General features: G+C 33.7%; 1 protein-coding gene across 1 annotated transcript in view; it reads left to right on the top strand.

Moving 5' to 3' along the window:
* Positions 1–310: 310 nt before the first annotated feature.
* The window catches only part of LOC148954294 (uncharacterized), a 180,416-nt gene continuing 159,869 nt past the window's right edge, over positions 311–20,857 (top strand). The window contains exons 1-5 of the mRNA XM_089086194.1: positions 311–457; positions 5,829–5,929; positions 8,388–8,593; positions 15,361–15,537; positions 18,560–18,703. Coding sequence (XP_088942320.1) covers positions 312–457; positions 5,829–5,929; positions 8,388–8,593; positions 15,361–15,537; positions 18,560–18,703 — 774 coding nt within the window. The 5' untranslated portion in view covers position 311. The remainder of the gene's footprint in view (positions 458–5,828; positions 5,930–8,387; positions 8,594–15,360; positions 15,538–18,559; positions 18,704–20,857) is intronic.

Raw genomic sequence — 20,857 nt, 5'->3', positions numbered from 1 at the left:
CTCGGTTCACACGGATGCGATCTCACGTATTATACATTTTGCTGGTTTGCGTGATACGGCGAAATATTCAAGCGCATTCGACGAACTATCACATGAAAAAAAATACAGACCGTGCACTTGCGCGTTACATCTATGTGAACGAAGATCTATGTCATCGAAAAGCTGTACCTGCGAGCGACGCAAAGCGTCACGAGCGGCAAATTTTTTCTTATTTTTGGCAACGGTGACAAACATGGATTTTTTTCTAACCCTTGCCATGGATTTTTTTCTTGTATTGGCGGCAACAATAGTTTTTGGCAAAATATTTGAAAATGAATTCCAAGGAGTTTTTACAAAATTTAGTTTCTACCAAAAATCCCAATGATTTTCTACCATTGAAGGTTCCTTCATATTATATAAGGAAGAGTGAGCTCCAGGGTCAAGTTAATGACTGGGTCTTACAGTATATTGGAAACGAGTAAATAACATAGGCCTAATATATTTATTTTTCAAAGGCTCATCAATTGTCTTTGGGCTAATAAGAGCAATTACCATAGACAGTAAATTTTTTCTCTGTCAGCAATGCCCTTCCAGTAATAGTATGGATTAGGGGTTTTTTCTATCCTGGAAATTAGGCTAGTTGAGGTAGACAAATTAAACTTTCAAGATCAGATCTAAGACCTAAAATTTGTGAGGAAAGATCTTATGATGCATCTATTTCCAACCTTACCCTGCAAAGAGTACTGGCCTTGGTAAAGTACTAGGTGAAGGGCTTTTGCTAACTTTGAAAGTAGGCTAGCCTAGTTGAATCTAGTGCCTAAAATAGGCTACACTCTGAAAAGGTTTTATCTAGCCAGTATCTCTACCCTATCCTCATTTTGGTAAAATTCTAGTTTAGCGGTCAATATATATGAAATCATATTATTGAGTTAGGACTAAAGTGAATACACCATTCAATGCCTTTTTATGCTGATTACGAATATAATAAGCATTTCTATCGGAAATGAATTTCAGCCCCCCCCCCTATATAGGCTATACCTAACCACCTAACCCTGAATTGGCATATATAGGGGGGGGGCTGAAATTCATTTCCAATAGAAATGCTTATTATATTCGTAATCAGCATAAAAAATGGCATTGAATGGTGTATTCACTTTAGTCCTAACTCAATAATATGATTTTGTATATATTGACCAGTTTAGCTACTTTTTGCTATCTTGGAAAAGGGTTAGGTTAGGAAAATGAAATTTTCAGTAATGAGTCTAGGGCCAAAAACATACTCTGGGAAGGTATTGCAAAGCTTCTATGTTATCCCTCTTCTGATTTCTAAATCTTTGAAATTTGCCTAATTGACAGGTTGAAATAATCTATTGAAATTTGGACAAAACAACATTTTACATTAATTTTCAGTTATGAGTTTCTTTTTCTCTGGTTTTAGTACTGAAAAAGTAATTTCTGTTATTTGAGTAGAATTTTAAACCATATCAATGTTTTTTTCCCTAAATTTAAGAGATATATTTGCAGATCTTTGCAACCTCATAAATTGGGATTGAGCAAAATTGTGAAGCTGAAAACAGTTTTTTGTACTTCATTTAAGCAGAAGATATATTTTGAAAGGTTTTACTTTTATAACACAAAATTTCTTAAAGTTCATCAAAGGTCAAAGCCCTCTAGAGGGAGAAGGAGTGGAGGTAGGTACTTCAAAATACCTTCCTGAGACATAGGCATACTTTAGTCTGTAGAACAGTCCCTATAGAAAGTGTCATTTTTCTAGCCTAACCCCTTAAAAGATAGCTAAAAGTAGCTAAACTAGAATTTTATCCTCATTTTTATGGTGTAGAAGAATGCAGAGCCTAGTGATTGCTCTAGGCCTACGCCTATCAAAATTTTTATTCAAAAGATTTTATCTCAGTCTTGGGTTTTCAGTCTCTTTCCCATAAATTAAAGTTTTGAAGATATAATTCCTTTTGTTTTAGCAGAATTTTAAGTTGCATCAAGATCTTTTTCTTAGATTTAAGAAATAGATAAAGAAATCTCATAAATCAAGATTAAGCAAAGGAATAAGCCCCAAGCACTTCCCTTGAATCTTTTTAGAGCAGTAGGCTAAATCTATTTCTCAGGGTTTTGTTTTTCTAGCCTAACATAAAGATTAGAAAAGAGCATCAAACATCAATGCTTTTTGGAGAGGGAAGAGGTGGAGATAAAGACAGGGACAAAGCTAGGGTTTTGAGTTGGGGGGGGGGTATATAAAGAATGTGCATACAAAATCATACAGTGTGCCAACAAATGCAGATACATAAGCTAAATGAAGATGACAAAGACACCCAAAGTTCCAAAGTGTTGGCACTGTGTACTGACACCTTGGAACATAGGGGGAGGGTAGTAATTATTATGTTTGGTAAGACCATAGAGCAATTTGAAGGAAGTCCTAAAAAATGCTGAAAACTACTCTAGAACAATCTTGAATACTTACATGTCTTCTTCCTAAATGTGTATCAGGTAGACCATTTATTGCTTCACTTTAACCCCTCCCTCCCTGATGAATAAATATAAAGCCCATTTTCTGTATTCCAATTATATTTTACAGCCACAATGCTCATTTCCTTACTACTTTAGCAGGGTTCACTTTTGTAAAATGATGAATAGATCAGACTGCCCCTAGAGGAGCCTTTGCAGTTGTGTTGATCTCAGATATATAGATTATTCAATGAGTTGTTCATAATATTAGGCTAATAGTTGTAATTAATACTTTATTGATAATTTTTATTTATAGAATAATGAATAATAATTATAGAATTTAGAATAATATTTAGCAAGCAAAGAGCAACAAAGCTCTACACAATGACTAAAAAACACAAGAAAATCCATTTTGTAAGTGGCAGAACAGGGAAGATTTTTTTTAATGCTGTTCAGACCAATTCACATGCATGCTTAGCCAGATATCAATGTCTAGGTATAATTACAATTTTCTTCCTCTTTTGCAAATATCCCTGATTGGTTTATAGTGATGCTAGCTGGGGATTAATCTCTAGCTAAGCAGGAATGTGAATGGGCTTTATACTGCTAAAAGAGACAAAATAATAATTTAAGAATGGCAGGTTTGGTAGGTCACCCTAGTGTATAAAAATACACAAAAAGTATAGTATAGACAAAAAAACAGGAAATTTTTGGCATAGAAATGTAGAGGCTACTTTGGTTTGAAAAGCCATTAAGTCTTGTTGATAGAACTAAAATGCAATCCTCCCAAATCACACAAGGATAATATTTCATAGAAATAGTTTTCTTAATATTCATTTTAATTTTGACTTAACCAACAAAATATAGACTTTGAGTCAGTAAAAATAAACCAAAGCAAAAAATATGCACTCTTATCAGTAAAACATACAAGTGTAAAGACTAAACAATCTTCTAATGCTGGGCTGTTTATAACACAAGTCATGATGCCTTAAAAAATAAGTAGGCTAAATGATAAAAGGATAAAGATCCTCCAGAGCCATTGCTGGCGCACAGGGCGTCAAATCAACGTTACAGTTGCTGGGTCTTTTTTTATAGGGACAATTTGCAAGCTTGTCAGCTAACCTTGGAGCAGTAGGGATCAAACCACAGACCCTGTATTGCCAAATAGAGCATCAATTCACTGTGCTACAGCAGAAATATAAGTAATAGTAAACCTAAAATGTGAATTTCCATGGTAAAATGATGTGAATAAAAATAAAGCTTTACAAGACAGATCATGGTATAGCTTTTTTTTTGTATATAAAATGCAAAATTTCTATAATAATTGCTTACTCTTCTATTGCTGGTGTACCAGGCAAGTGGCCCCAGAATGTTGAGATCCCTGCAATTTTCTTACAATATATAGCATTTTATTCATAAATTGCCTATTTATTAAAGTAATATCTCATTCTTCAATGAAAACCTACTCCAAGCTAAAATCTTGTATATATACCAGGCGGTAGTCCTTGAAATTTTATTTGTATCAAAACAATTTGGGAGCATGATTGAGATACATCAGAAAAAGATATTTGCTGAATCTTTTATACTTTGATAATTTAGCACAATTACAATCCTCTGTCCACAATTATGATATTTGATCTTCTGCAGAGATTAATACTCTGTTGATTGTTTCAATCTAGTCAAAATTTTCTGTGCTTCATAAGGCGATTAGAATTTGGAACCATTTTGATCAGAATATTAAAAAGATTAGTGATATTTCCTTGTTTAAGAGGGCAATTAAAGAAATCCTTTTTAGTAAGCATGAATTTTTTTGGGATGGTGGGGGTGTGAGTTGTGTAAATAAATAATTGTGGCCACTTAGGGTATGATTGTAATTGTAGAGTTGAAATTGTTGAGTTGTAAGGTTTTTAGGGGTGATTAAGATGTGTAATTTGTATTAGTTGTTTTGTTTATTTTGTCTTTTATTATTTTAGTGTATTTTTGCCACCCCCTGGACATGTTTTTTACTTCTTGGGGTGGCCATTGATGCTGTTGTTTGGTATAATAAATATATATCTCTCTCTAAAATAAAAATGATACCCTGACTATATTGATAGAGTGAGCTTTCTTACCTAAGCAAAGAAAAATTAAGCCTACTTTAAAGAAAGTCCAGTTCAAATTAATATTATGTTAAACAATAAATATAAAAGATGCAACTGAACTATCTTAAGAGTAATACTATTAAAAATCAAAATGACAAAAAACATGCAATATCAAATATTATTAGGCTTATGATATTGTGCTTACCAAGTAAGAGATAATAATTTTATCAGTAGATTTTTTTAATTTCTATGATTTTTCTAAGGCTTTGTAACAGTTCTCTAACAGCTATATTTAGCAAAAATTTATTAAAATAGTTTCTAGGAAACTGTCTAGTAAAAAAAAAAAAATAGTTGACTCTTACTTGGAAGCATTAAAAGTTGTATGGATTTATAGAATAATAATCCAGGATCATCAAAACAAAACTTTGGGAGTCGTGATTGCAGTAGAAGTTATAATCTAGTTAAGAGAAAACCAACATTTAGAAAACGTTTTTATAGAAATTGTTTTAATGGATAAAATTCAAAATTGATCCAATGGCATATGCAGATTTAACTGAAGAGTAATTCATGATGACAGGGTCAAGTATGGCTCTCTTTGTGGGGTTTTAAAATGGTTGAGGAAGGTATGCCAGATTTTTCTGTAGGGATTGTCTATTAAAAGGTATATGTACATTGACTGACTGTATGTCAAACTGTAAGTTTTGCAAAAAAGGAGGTTTCATATCACTTTTTGAGGCTACAGTGAAGGAAATATTATGGTAGCTAGGTCATGTTTTCAAGATGAAGGATGGTAGCTTGTCAAAAATCTTGCGTTTTGGCCATCCATCTGGGGCAGGTCATCATTAACTAGGGTACAAAGAGATCATAAGAAAAGATTTAGAGAAAGTTGAAAATTAATGGAAAGGAGTAAGGAGTAAATCTTTGGACAGGTTCTGATTGACGAGGAGTATGTGCAGCTTTGTTGGCATCAAGTAGCTTGGTGATGCAATTAGTTGTTGGTAGTAGAAGTAAAACAGCAATATTATGTGTCATCTCAAAGTATTTTTGGGCTTCTCCAGGAATAGTAGTGGGCAGCCCAAGACCAAGGCATTGTATTCTTTTTCTTTCACTAACTGTGAGTATCCTTTTTAATTTCTTCATTACCATTTTTTTTCCGTTTTGTTATGATTAGCTACTTTGATCTGAGAATTATTAATTGATTAGCAATGTTGATATAGGTCCAAAAAGATTTATTGTCTTTACTGATTCAGGGCTGACAAGTTTGAATAAAAGAGTTCAGTTTGCTACCAGTTTGTTTTTTTTCAATTTTAGAGATACACCATGTTCTCCCAGTCTATTGGTCCAAATTGCAAGAAAGTCAGTGGAAGAAGTCCTGCACAAGATAGGTTACCCAGATCAACTGGACGACAAAGGTAAGCCTTCTGTCTTTTCTTTAAAAAAGTGCAGTAAGAACATTTATTTTTGAGTCAAACAAGGAATTTGAAGTGAAACCATTTTGCTGTAAGATAAGATTTATTTCTGAAAAAATGGCAATCACAATCCTAGATACGCTGAATTTGCACTCAAGGGCCAATAAACACGGTTAAAAACAACAAAAACAAATATAACAGAACTATTTAATAAAGCTCAAATGTCAAAAGGGTTGTCAAAAATGTAAAAAAGAATTAAAACTTAAAGAATCAAAAGGAAATAAACCAAATAAAAACACTAGGACTGTGACAAAAAAGAAAGATAAGAAAGGCTAAAGCTCAAATTTTCAGATAAAAAGGAAGTTGGGCTAGTCTGCTTCTTTTCTTCCAAATGGACTATTAGTCTATTTTAAATTGTTTGCAAAATGTGCAAAGTATTTCCTTTTAAATTGACCTTTTTATTTTTTTTTTCTTGTTTGATTTTTTTTTGTGGTTGGAGAGGATGTTTTAGGTTTATAAGTTTTTATAGCGGGTATATGTTCTAATATATTAACTAATTAATTCAATTTCAGAACGTTTTTTGTCCATAAAAGTTCAAACATTAATTTTCTGTTGATTTCCAAAGACAACTACACCTACAAAAAATGCTATGTCTTCTTAAGCTTTTGGTGCCATCTCTTTAGCTTGTTGTTTTTTTACTCATTTTTGACCCGTTTCTTTTTTTTGCTCATTTTTCGTGCTCAATATTTAATGGAGTCAGCTTCAAAGGTTTTTTTTTCGTTTCAAAATTAAACATATATTCTCAGGACTTTGTGAAATGTGCAGGAATGGAACTCTAGGTTTAAACTAAGAGGCTTTAAATCTAATCTAAGTTAGGATTTTCTAAGAAGAACAAGACCATGGGCGTAAGTAGCTTTTTGTTTAGGCGGAGGGGGGGGTGCTGAATCTGTGATGAAGGGTGGGGGGAGCTGAAGTTATAGTTGCAGTTCACAAAACCTTACATTGCCAGCAAGTTATATTATACCTATGAAATCTTTATTAATAAGTAATCACTTAAAATCATAAATCATCAATAAGCTTTAACATTAATCATCTTGGATTAGAGCGAAAAATTTCCAAGACATTATGGATAATTACTTCTTGTTTGACTTTTATTTGGTCATTCCAGCTGTTTATTTCCAGCTTTTTGAACCATCTACCTTTTATCAACTGCTTTTTCAACCATGGCTTTTCAACCATCTGCTTTTTCAGACATACCTAGTGTAAATTTGATGTACAGGGGGAGGGGGTAGCTGCCCCTCCTCTGTATGCAACATGAACAAGACTGTAATAAATCCTGTCTTGGCCCAAATTTTCATGAAAAATCTTTGTTATGTTTTTTTTTTCATTATTATTTTGAAGAAGAAAGTTTAGCTCAATTCATATTCAGTCAACACTGCCAAAAACTCAACCTTTTCAGACCTACATGCAATTTTGTAGACATATTGCAGGTTATGATATAAAATTAGTTTATGTGCACAGTTTCATGGTTTTCTCTTGTGTATCTTTTGAGTTATAAAATAGTAAAGTTTAAAAAACATAGATATTGGTAAATGTAAATATCTTTAAAAGTTATCTCTAATTAGGCTTCTAATTAAGATAGAGACATGAAATTTGTATCAAATGAAAGATTTTCACATAAGCCTTTACATGACGTGCAACGCAATAACCTTTAGAAATACGAAATTTTTGGGTAACACAATTTTTTCTTTTCAAACAGTCCTTTAAAACCAACTTTTTTAAATTAAAAAGAAAAAAATCTATGAAAGTTTAGCTTAATGAGGCAAGAGAGGTCACAGAATCAACTTTTTTAGTTTAGTGTTTGAATAATTTGTTGGCAACTTGGTCTGAATGGCTCTTAACTTATCTGTTTAAACAAATCAAAAATACAAACTTTGAAAAATGCACAAAAATTATAAAGACGAAATTGTGAGAAATTATTGGATAAATGATCTAAGAATCTTGATACCATTAAATACCATGGGAGGAGGACTTGGGCCGAAAGACTGAAGGCCAAATAGGCCGAGAAAATCTACATTGGAAGGGGATGTCAAAACATGGAATTGGCAAATTTTTAAGGGTTTTTTTGGTCCTAGGATAGAGTCCTTTGGACCAATCTCAGCAGGGCATTGTTGAGCAACAGGGAGAATATTTATGTCCCTGGGAGAAATGGTGTTTAAAGTAAGGATACAGTGCATTTTTGATTTGTGCCTTGTTGGGGGGGGGGGGCTACTCCAAACGCATCTCTGAGAAGATTTTACCCATGTGTGATGTTTAGTTCATTATATTTTAGAGTATATTTGGACAATGGTTGTTCAATAAATTAATATCGATTTCTATTTAGAAAGCATTTCATATTGCAATTTACTGCAATTGATCTTGTCATATTCTTTTTGTAAAAATTTTTTTTATTTAATTTCAGGAATCGAACCTGTTCATTTGATGAAAATTGTTTTACAATCTGTCCATGATGTTTGTCACAATTTATTAGAAAGCAGTAATTTGGAGAATGTTTTAAGCACCTCTTCATTCCATCCTTACTCTGTACAGGCTATTAAGAATACAAGAAGACGAATGGAAGATCGTCATGTAGTAATTCAGGATCTGAATGGTCTATTGAACCTCAAAGTAAGTTTTAAATTTAACAGAAAATCAAAACTAGGCCTAATAACTTAAATGAAAGTATTTAATATATATAATATAAATTTAACAGAAAATCAAAATTAATAACTTAAATTGTAATTATTTAATATATTATATTAACTACAATTAATAAGTTATCATATTTTTTAAGTTCAAGATTCATTTAAAAAAATAGTTATCGTAGTAACATCCAACGCCGATCCAAAAAAAAGATCCCAAAAAGAACAAATGATTCACTGAAAGGAACTGTTCTGCAGCACATAGGTTCCAGATTGTTGATTGCGATGGTGAGGGGTAATAGGGATTACTCTACTAGTGCTAACGGTACCAAACTTGCCAATCAGTTGCTATCTGAGTTCTTTAAGGATTTATAGAGCTACGAAGGTAGATTCGTAAAGGACATGGTGCTTAGAATGATTTTTTTTTTGTGTTTTAGCTTCGTTGTAAGGTAGTTGATGCTATGTACTTGTGGTCCCTAAACTAGGAATGAGTATTCTAGCTTAGGGCTTACATAAAACAAGTTGAAATGCCTCAGCATTGAGGGGGGAGACCTCCCCAAAGATTAATCTGGTGGATTCTTCCTGGAGCCTTTGGAAACTAATGATCTAATAATTAGTGTTCCGTTTGACGTTATTGGGATAAAAATGACGTCCAATATATACAAATTTCAACTATCGACGCCCCTTTCAATTGAAGGAAATAGCATATTCATGTGATAAATTTCATATGTTGGACTCATAAAGAAACAAATTGGTAATTGTTTTGATACAGAGATGTCATTAAAAAGTAAATTATTGTCATTACTGCACTTTATTACAGTTGAACTTTTACTAATAGCCTCATTTTAGGCTTTATAGGATTATAATCTCAGCATTAATTTTACTTAGTTCTATTTTACTTAGTTCATTGATGCCAATATGAGCGGTGATTTGAGCATCAGATTCCTTCATTCATGGTAATGATTTTTGTTTAACCGCAGATTACCCTGTTGTTTTTGAATGTAGTCAATGACAGTCAATTTACTTAATGGGGTTGAAATGAATGGGTTGTGTTAAAGGGTATTTGATTACACGCACACGTATTATCATTATTGTGATTATTATTGTTCCTATATTGTGAAAACCTGTAAAGTTTTAGTAGCTCATTTAATGGGGAGGGGGGATGCCTGCAGATGGATCAAGAATTACATCTTCTTTGATTTATTTGAAAATTAGGTGGCGCTATTGTTTGAATGGAAATACTGAATTTGCTGAAAATTTAAATTACAAGTTGAAAATCATAAAGTATTGTTATTATTATTTTCATCATTATTATTATTAATTTTATTTTTATTATCACTATTATTATTGTTCTACTTCTTGTTATTATTTGTTGTTGTTTTCATTACTATTACTGTGTTTGAAGTGCTAAGGTATAGTCTGTTTCTCTGAGGTGGAGGGGGAATGGTTTCTATAGATAGATCAAAAATTACATATATTTTGAGACAGTTGATATTTAGCTATCTATGTTGTAATTACTATTAAATTTGCTGTTATAATTGCTGTTGCAATAAAAAAAAAAAATACATGCTGCTTAAATTTTTCTAAATTCAATACTTAGGCTATTGTCTGCGGAATTTTTGAGGCTTAATTTTTATTTTTATTTTTTTAGCCTAGCGACTCTTCAGTTTTCTCCTGGAATTGTTTTTTTTATGGGACTGTCGCAGGAGGAAGGCATAACTGTCCAGCTATGCCTTTGAATATGAATAATGTGTCTTGAAGATCTCAGATGAATAAGTTTGAGGAACTGATTAGAAGGCAAACTGTGGACCTTTAAAATGAATTCAAGACTGCTAGTGTTATTGACTGGACAGCGTTCTTTTTTAAAACTAAAACAATATTAATTCTCATTTATTGAATTTTTATTTCGATCCAAGTTGGATTGGATCCAAACATTCTGAAATTGTTTCTTAGTACAACAAGAGTCGCCGAGTTAAAAATTGTGCAAGAATCCACCTATTGCTCCCTTTCAAATAGTTCGTCCTTTCAACTGTAAGTAAGGAGCGACCCGGCTCAATGGTAACCGAAACTCTAAAAAACGGAATTTTGATACCAATAGATACATCAAAAGAAGAAAATCTTTAAGCTGATTTCAAATATATAAGTTTGATCAAGTTTAACCCTACCTATCAAAAGTTACGCTCCTGAGAAAATTTAGCTGATTTTAGAAAAAAGGGGGAAAGACCCTCTAAAAGTTATAGAACCTTAATGAAAATCACACCATCATATTCAGCGTATAAGAGAACCCTACTATAGAGGTTTCAAGCACCTATCTACAAAAATGTGGAATTTTGCATTTTTTTGCCAGAAGAAAGATCACGGATGCGTGTTCATTGTTTTTTGTTTTTTTTTCAGGGTTGATCGTATCGATCCAGTGGTCCTAGAATATCGTGGGAGGGCTCATTGGAACAGAAATTAAAAGTTCTAGTCCCCTTTTTAAGTGACCAAAAAAAATGGAGGGTAACTAGGTCCCCTCCCACGCTCATTTTTTTTCCCAAAGTCACCCGATCCAAATTTTTAGATAGCCATTTGGTTCAGCCTGGTCGAAATTATGATAAAACTATGTTTTAGAAAGATTTAATCTCACGGAATCCCCGGGGGAGGGCTGAATCTTTTGGATCTTACCCACCGTTAAATTACAGTACTGATTACTGGGAAGTAGGAAAACGTTTTCAGGGGGGATTTTTTCTGGTAGGTGGGGGGGGGTCGGTGGGTATATGGGAGGATCTTTCCATGAAGGAAGTTTTCATGGGGGAAGGGACATTCCTATGAAGGGGTTCGCCGGATTTCCCATCATTATTAAAGAAAAAGATCAGAAATTCAATAAAAAAAAACAAGTTTTTCAACTAAAAGTAAGGAGCAACATCAAAACTTAGAATGAACAGAAAATATTACGTATATGATCGGGTTCACCCCCTAGTCAATACCTCGCTCTTTAAGCCAAAGATTTGTTAGTACTTTCATAAGAGCTATTTATTCTAATTAACGGCCTTTGTGATTTAGAGGTCATTTTTAAAGAATTGGAACAAAATTCGAACTATAGCTTAAAGAGCAAGGTATTGACTAGGGAGCGAACCCCCTAATATACGTATTAAAAATCTAGGATTATAGAAGTTCGTTAAGTAAGTTAATTCGTAAGTTACGTATATTTATTACTAATAAAAACGTTCGTAAATAAAATTAAACAAGTTTCGAGAAAACCATTTAACCAAATAAAAGTAAAATTAATATGCAAATTTTATTTTAATTATTCATGTGCGGTTAGCCAAAATCAAAACCTGTATTAATTATAAAACTTTCAAAAGTTAAATAAAAAAAACAAGTTTTTTTTAATTGAAAGTAGGGAGGGATATTAAAACTTAAAACGAGCAGAAATTATTCCTTATATAAAAGGGACTGTACCCTCCTCAACACCTCGCTCTTTATGCTAAGCTTTGACTCTCCCACAACTCTATTTTTTTTAAACAATAATAATACTTTAGTGCAAAGAGCGAGACGTTGAGGAGGGGACAGCCCCTTTCATATACGGAATAATTTCTGTTCGTTTTAAGTTTTAACGTCGTTCCTTACTTTCAGTTAAAAAAAACTGGTTTTTTTTATTTAATTTGTAAAAGCGATTCTTTTATCTTCAGCCTAATGTAAAGCAAAACTAAGAAAAAATTATTAGCAATAATTTTGTTGAGGAATGCTTGATTTTGGTGGTGTATTTTCTCTAAGAGCCGAACTTGATTTACCTCTTTTTTCAGTTTCTCATACTTTTTTTTAACTTGATCTTAACATAGGTAATGTAATAATTCTTATATTGTAACAAAATACAATAATGTCTGCAAGTTACTAAACATATTTTCGACACTCACGGTGGTAAGGCTGAAATCTTTTATGTGACACCACGCTTGCTCATAGGTAACTATGTATAACTTAATATTATAGTCATAATTTTGATTATTAAATGAAGGTGATATTTTAACAGATCTCAGGACCTGTAAGCTACTACGCAAGTTTCGACTATCATGGTGTTACAGATGCAGCGTTTTATGCGAAGGCTGACTTGCTCATAGATAACTTGATATAAACTAATATAATAGTCCTAATTTTGATAATTAAATAATAGTGATATTTTAACAGATCTCAAGACCTGTAAGCTACTACGCAAGTTTCGACTGTCATGGTGTTACAGATGCAGCGTTTTATGCGAAGGCTGACTTGCTCATAGATAACTTGATATAAACTAATATAATAGTCCTAATTTTGATAATTAAATAATAGTGATATTTTAACAGATCTCAAGACCTGTAAGCTACTACGCAAGTTTCGACTGTCATGGTGTTACAGATGCAGCGTTTTATGTGAAGGCTGACTTGCTCATAGATAACTTGATATAAACTAATATAATAGTCCTAATTTTGATAATTAAATAATAGTGATATTTTAACAGGTCTCAAGACCTGTAAGCTACTACGCAAGTTTCGACTGTCATGGTGTTACAGATGCAGTGTTTTATGCGAAGGCTGACTTACTCATAACTAACTAACTAACTAACTAACAACTCATCGCAGCACCAAGCCGCCTGAGGCCAACACAGCTACGCACGCTCCTCCTCCACCCCAACCGATTCAAAGCCTCCCTTTTTACACCCGCCCACGAGGTTCCCATTTCCTTTAAATCTTTCTTTATGACGTCCTCCCAACCCAAACGGGGACGACCTGCTTTCCGTTTAGCCCTAGATGGTTGGCCGAAAAGAACAATCTTCGGCAATCTGTCATCCTTCATCCGAACAACATGCCCTAACCACCTCAACCTTTCTTTCATTATAGACCTAGAAAGCGGTATTGAACCACATTTTTCGTATAGCCTATTGTTTGAAATACGGTCAGTCAGCCGGGTACCCAGAACAATCCTTAAGCAATTTCTCTGGAAAACATCTAGCAAATCTTCATCCGCTTTTCGGAGCGTCCATGCTTCAGAGCCATATTTGACCACTGTCATCACTGTAGCTTCTAAGATTCTAATCTTGGTTTGCAGATTTATCTTCCTATTCTTCCAGACTTTTTATAACCGTGAAAAAATACCCTGAGCCTTGGCTATTCTACTTTTAACATCTTCACTGCTCCCACCATCTTTACTAATAATACTACCAAGGTAAGTGAAGCTGCCCACCTGATCAACCTTTTCGTTACCCGACGTCACCTTTTCATCTTCACTAATTCCTAGCCTTAGTGACTTAGTCTTCCTAACATTAATTTTCAAACCAATACTAGCACCCTGAACTCGCAAAACCTCTAAAACTTCATTCATTTTGCTCACACTTTCATCTAGGATGCTTAAATCATCAGCATAATCCAAGTCCAGGAGACTTTTTCCTCCCCATTTGATTACGTGGTCTCCCATTGCCTTTCCTGTGCTCCTTAAAACAAAGTCCATCAAAATAATCCATATAAAGGGGGATAGAACACAACCCTGCTTAACTCCTGATTTAATACAAAACCAGCTGCTAACCTCATTTCCTACCTTAACCGCAGCAGTGTTATTCTCGTACATAGCACTAATCACTTTAATGTATTTGTCTGGTATACCATACAAGGATAAAACCTTTACTACAGCTCCTCTATCAACAGAATCGAACGCTTGCTCATAATCTATAAAACTGAGTACCAAAGGTGTTTGAAAACTTAGGCACTTCTCAATTATTAACCTAAGAGTGAAAATTTGGTCAACACATCCTCTACCTTTTCTAAAACCGCACTGCTCTTCTCTTAAAACTTTGTCTACGGCATCTCTCAGTCTAAAAAGTATCATATTACTAAGCAATTTGCTACCTACAGAGACCAGACTAATGCCTCGATAATTACCACACTCACTTTTATCACCTTTCTTATAAAGTGGCTTAATTAAGGTTTTCCTAAAATCATTAGGTACTTCCCCTTTTTCAAAAATCATATTCATAATCTCTAATAACTTCTTTCTAACCTCAGAGCCACCATATTTAAGAAACTCATTTACTACCCTATCAGCACCTGGAGCCTTATTATTCTTTAATCCTTTTAGTACTGTTTCTAATTCCTCCTCACAAAACAAATCTTCCTTCACATCCAAGGTATCACAAACTTTTTCATTTTCCTCTATATTTTTTCCTGCAACTCTATCTCGGTTAAGCAAATTCTCAAAATGTTCGGCCCATCTCGCTTTAGCTTTTGTCTTATCGCTAATAGTCCTAATTTTGATAATTAAATAATAGTGATATTTTAACAGGTCTCAGGACCTGTAAGCTACTACGCAAGTTTCGACTGTCATGGTGTTACAGATGCAGCGTTTTATGTGAAGGCTGACTTACTCATAGATAACTTGATATAAACTAATATAATAGTCCTAATTTTGATAATTAAATAATAGTGATATTTTAACAGCTCTCAGGACCTGTAAGCTACTACGCAAGTTTCGACTGTCATGGTGTTACAGATGCAGCGTTTTATGCGAAGGCTGACTTGCTCATAGATAACTTGATATAAACTAATATAATAGTCCTAATTTTGATAATTAAATAATAGTGATATTTTAACAGATCTCAGGACCTGTAAGCTACTACGCAAGTTTCGACTGTCATGGTGTTACAGATGCAGTGTTTTATGCGAAGGCTGACTTGCTCATAGATAACTTGATATAAACTAATATAATAGTCCTAATTTTGATAATTAAATAATAGTGATATTTTCACAGACCTCAGTGCCTGTAAGCTACTACGCAATTTTCGACGGTCACGGTGGTACAGATGCAGCGTTTTATGCCGCAGCACATTTGCATTATAACCTGGTTCGTTCACCCTATTTCCCTGATGATATACATCAAGCAATAAGGCAGGCTTTTGAAGAAACTGACCAAGGTTTCCTTGAAGTAGTAAGTTTTCTTTTCATTAATGACTTTTTTTCCATACAGGCTAGTTGACAAAAGGGCTGGGAATTAAAGATTACTCAATAAGGAGTAATTAATTTTAAAGCCGTCAGAATAGGAATAATAGGTAATAAAATGCATTTTTTATTATACCCATTTATATTATATTATATCTTTCGTTTCTTGTTCATATAAAGATATTTTATTAATTCGATCAACAATTATATATTATTTAATTGTTGTAATCACTAATTATATGAGAAATTTCTCCTGAATTCGTACTCTAACCCTCTGTACTATAATTTTTAGATGCAAACTAGTTTGACCTTTTTTTATGAGCAGATTGGAGTGAGTTTCTCCTGGGTCTAAGAGTGGTTCAAGAACTCGAAATGCACAATTTTACGGTGCTTTTGTTTTTCTTTATTACTTTCATTTACATCTCTTTACTCTTTAGCAAATGTTTAGGGCACGGTCAACAAGAGATGTAACAACACCTCTTTTAACTTGTGGGGGGTGATTTGATTTAAAATGTAGGATTTAAAAAAACCCTACAAGTTAAAAGAGGTTTTGCTACATCTTCTGTCGGTAATGCCTTACACATTTGCTCGTAGCATCATATCACAGAAGTACAAAGTTTTACTAGAGACATACTCTTTGAAAATTGTTATCCTCTTGTCTTATTTAACAATACAATAACCTAAAGATTGGCAAGACACTGCCGTAAAATTAAGAGTCTTTTGCAATGTGTAGTTCCCGTCAAGCCCTCAAATATAATTTAAAGAAACAAATTTCTTTAAATATAATTTAAAGAAAATGTTTAGGGCACGGTCAACAAGAGATGTAACAACACCTCTTTTAACTTGTGGGGGGTGATTTGATTTAAAATGTAGGATTTAAAAAAACCCTACAAGTTAAAAGAGGGGTAGCTACATCTCTTGTCAGTCATGCCTTACATATTTGCTCTTAGTCTCACATAACAGATGAAATAAGTTTTACTAGAGACATTTTCTTTGAAAATTGTTATCCTATAGTCTTAATTAACAATATAATTACCTAAACATTTGCAAGACAGTGTCGTAAAATCATGGATCTTTTGCAATGTGTAGTTCCCGTCAAGCCCTCAAATATAATTTACCTTCCATATATTCCAAATGTCACTACAAGTTTAAAAAAAGTTTGCACACAAAATAATTTTTATGTCGCATTTACAAATAATTTTCAAACCATGAATTTCTTAAATTCTGGTAAAGATATAACCCCAGTTAGTTTATCAAATACCATGGGACTGTGGCCATTTTTATGTTGGTATAACCAACCAAAATTTATAAAAATACCTAAAGCAACACAAAGACGAAATAACTAAAGCTTTAAACTGTAATAATACAAATATTACTTTTGATTTAGCTTGAAGCGTCCACACATTTGATGACCTGAACCATAAAATGCTGTTTTTATAAACTTACATTATTGTCTATGGTTTAGCTATAAAACATGCCGTTTGTAAGGTTATTGAAATTAAAACAAAAATCAATAGCCATACTCCTTTAAATAGAGCTTTGGGGGAATATTCGCTTAATGCCCTATACACTAATTTAATTAAAAATGATTTAACTAATTATATTAAAAAACCAGTAAATAACTCCACCCAACCTATTACGAATAGACCATCTAGGTTGGCTGCCAAGAAGGCGAGATTAGCTTTAAAAGCTTGTCTGTAAGCATTTTAATTCCATCTGAATGACTTTTTCTCTGTCCACTTCGTTTGGAGTACCAGTTCTGGTTGAACTTCCTTGAATTAATGATATTAGGGCTGTTTTAAAACATTTTTTTTTTTAAAAAAACCTTTCAGTTTTAATGATTTAATTTTAATGTAAGTTTCTTTTATAGTGTTTTTATTCTATTTGTCTGTTTTGATGAAGACGGCCCTTGGATATAGTGTCAAAATATTCATTTAATGTTGCGTTCAACTGTCTTGTATAAAAATTTCCCTTTTGTTCTACTTATTTGTTTATGCCTTAAAATAAAATACAGCTATAGCTATCTGAATTCTTTTAGGTAGGTGAAGTAGTAACCCAAAAACGGGGTTGTCACTCCACTTTGTAAAAACCACTATCTTAGCGGTGAAAAAAAAGTACTGAAAGACGAAAAACAAGTAGTGCACTCAAAAACTTTGTTATTTTTGGCTATTTACTAACCTGAACTTATTTTAGGCTCACTCAATAAGTCAATAACTCGTCGTAACGCCTAACTGCCTACAGCGGGATATAGCTGTGTTTATTTGATGACTATTCTTACCTCAAGGATCTCCGCCCTCCCCTTGGGGGAAAAGGCCTTGTGACTAGCAGACCTGAGCATCAGCTCTCAGGTGCTTTTGACGTTTTTTTTTTTTTTTTTTTTTTTAGAAATGCTGTATAACGTTGCATAAGGCCAAATATACTTTAATGGCCCTTTCAAACTGCGCTGTTGAATCATAGCATAAGACGTTATTCAATCTTAGGAAGTACATTTTGCCCGTAACGTAGGCAGTGCGAAGTAGATTCGAGGTCTACTTAGAATTTACATGACGTAAGCTTATGCTAAATTATGGAACAGTCGACATAGTACCAGCAAAATGAAATTCCTAGATAAGTAATTAATGAATTTTGAGAAGAAATTAGTAAATGTTTATTGAAAGCCTTTCACGCTTGATCAGAGCTTGAATATCCTTTTCATATTTTCATTTTCGAATAATTTTGCCTGCGATGATTGGAAAGATTTGGGACGATGATTATGATAGCATGGATTTTTATGTTAACGTAGTGGGAAAGGACTTGTGTTAAAGGTTATAGTTAGCGTAACGTAGCTTAGTACTTGTTTTAAGTTACGTACGTTGTGTGAAAGCTACTTAATGTCATCTCCAATAATAATATAAGTAGCACAATCTATGATGAAACACAAAATACGACTTTACATCTGCTTGTGTCTTTCATTGAAATGACTAACGAACCAAAAATCTACACAACTAATTTTCAAATCCTGTTTCTTTCAGTCATTAAAGTGTGGCACAACAGCACTATGTGCTCTTTTGTATGGTAACGATTTGTTCATTGCATGGGCTGGTGACTCTCAAGCTATTATATCCCGCAGTGGCAAGGTGCAAGTATTGGTGAACCCTCATCGGCCAACAAGAGAGGTACATCCATTGCTTCTTTTTTTTCTTGTTCGTGTTTTTACATCGTATTAAGGCCAAGCCGATATTTTAAGTTGGAGTAAATTTACTTTGAGGATTTTTTTGTGGGGGAGGGAATTTTACATGGAGGGGAGAGGGATTTACCGGCATTATTTGAAAAACTCAGAAATTGAATAAGAAAGCAAGCTTTTTTCAACTGAAAATAAGGAGTAACATTAAAACTTAAAGCAAGCAGAAATTATTTCGTAAAACCCCTGTAGAGGTGGGGGGAGTCACCCCCTTATGAATTGCTCTTTACGCTAAAGTTTGACTTTTTGTCCCAATTCTTTAACAACGGCCCCTGAAACACAAGGGCTGTCTAAGTAGCATAAGTAGGTTTTTTTTAAAGTTCTAAAATACTTTAGCGTGAAGAGTGAGGTATTGAGAGGAGAGAGCAACCCACCTCATATGCGGAATTATTTCTGTTCGTTTTAAGTTGTAATGTTTCTCCTTACTTCCAGTTGAAAAAAACGTGTTTTTCTTTACTCAATCAACATCAGATAAATGTCCGTGATATACTCGAATATACCATAAGTTTATTTTTTAAAGTATTCAAAGCTAGCTTATTGACCGTAAACCATGTTACTAGTCTATTGAATGCGAGAGTCGAATTATTTTTGACACTTGTCTTCATCAATTCCAGAAACAGTACAGGCTGTGTCGTATAATTTTCTCCTTTAAACAATCTTCAGGAGGAGACCGGGAGAAGGTTAGCAGATGGTTTTTTGCCAATATACGAGGTTTAGGTGTGATAGCGCAAAATTTATTTTTTAGATTTCATCGCTCTCCTCTGAAAGACAATCTTCAGTAATCCTTCATAATGTTGAGAATATAGGAGTGAGAGAAATTGGGTGAACACCTTCAATACCAGGCTTTCCATCTTTCTTTTTTAAGAGGGGTTATGAAAATCTGTTACCAATGTTGAAACTACTCGTACTCGGTAAGCATGAGGAGAAGGCCAGGCAAGGGCTTTGAAAGGAAATCCCTTAAAGCACTAACATGAGGAAATGGGCTATCCAAAGGGCAAATGCTTGTTTTTCTTAGTTTTTGCTATCTCCAACGAGGAAGTAAAGGGGAAGAGGCAACATAATTATAAATAAAATCTCTTAAGTAACCCGAGAATAAATAAAAAAAAAAATACAATGTTATCCGATATTCATACAGCTTTGTTTTCGTGCTGAATGTAGCAGTTTTGTGTTGAATTTAGCCCCTGTCATATTTCATCTCTTTTCTGCTGCAACTTGGAATTTATATTCGAATATAATATGCTTTAAGCTGCTGCAATTGATATCATCGCCCGTTACTTGTTCCAAAATAAAGCAAAAAGAGTTGAATTATTATGAGATATGGTGCCTCAAAGGGGTGGGGTTTACTCAGGCGGCAAAATTACAAATAACATCCCCTAAGTAACCGTAGGAACTAAAAAAGCAAAAAAAAAAAAAAAGAATCCGTGTTATCCTAGGGTCACACGTCTTTGTTTTCGCAGTGAAAGTAACCGTTTTGTGTCTTCTGTCATATTTCATCTGTTTTCCACTGCAACTTCATGTATAGTGATGGTTTAACGGACCTATTAGGATATAATTTGCATATAATATGTTTCTTATAAGCATATTATAAGATAGGAAAACGCTGTGAAGATGTCATGACGGTAAAACTGTTGCGACGATGATATCAGCTGCTGCGGTTAATATCATCGCCCTTTTCTTGTTCTGGAATAGAGTGAAGAGTTCATTCATTAGGAGATATGGTGCCTCAATGGGGCTGTGTTTACCAAGGCAACAAATTATAAATAGCATCCCTTAAGTAGCCGAGGGAACTAAAATAAAAAACAAAAATGAGTCTTACATTAGGTTTGCACTGCTTTGTTTTCGCGCTAAAAATGGCCGTTTTGTGTTCTCGGTCAAATCGTTCCGCTGTGTTCCGTTGTGTTTTCCCGCTCTAAGTTCATTTGTCACGACAGTTTAATAGTTGCATTGAAATATACCGCGTTTCAAGTAAATGTTGTTGATATTGCTGCCCTTTTTTCGTTCCAGGATGAATGGAAAAGTGCCGAATCATTATTAGACATGATGCCTCATTTGGGCGGGGTTTACCAAGGACAACTAAAAAGTTGATGAA

Source organism: Artemia sp. Qi Xiang Cuo, chromosome 3 (genome assembly GCF_049724085.1).
Source record: "Artemia sp. Qi Xiang Cuo chromosome 3, ASM4972408v1, whole genome shotgun sequence".
In the NCBI taxonomy this organism is placed as follows: domain Eukaryota; kingdom Metazoa; phylum Arthropoda; class Branchiopoda; order Anostraca; family Artemiidae; genus Artemia; species Artemia sp. Qi Xiang Cuo.
The sequence above is the reverse complement of the archived record's forward strand: the minus strand, read 5'-3'. Positions and strand labels throughout refer to the sequence as shown.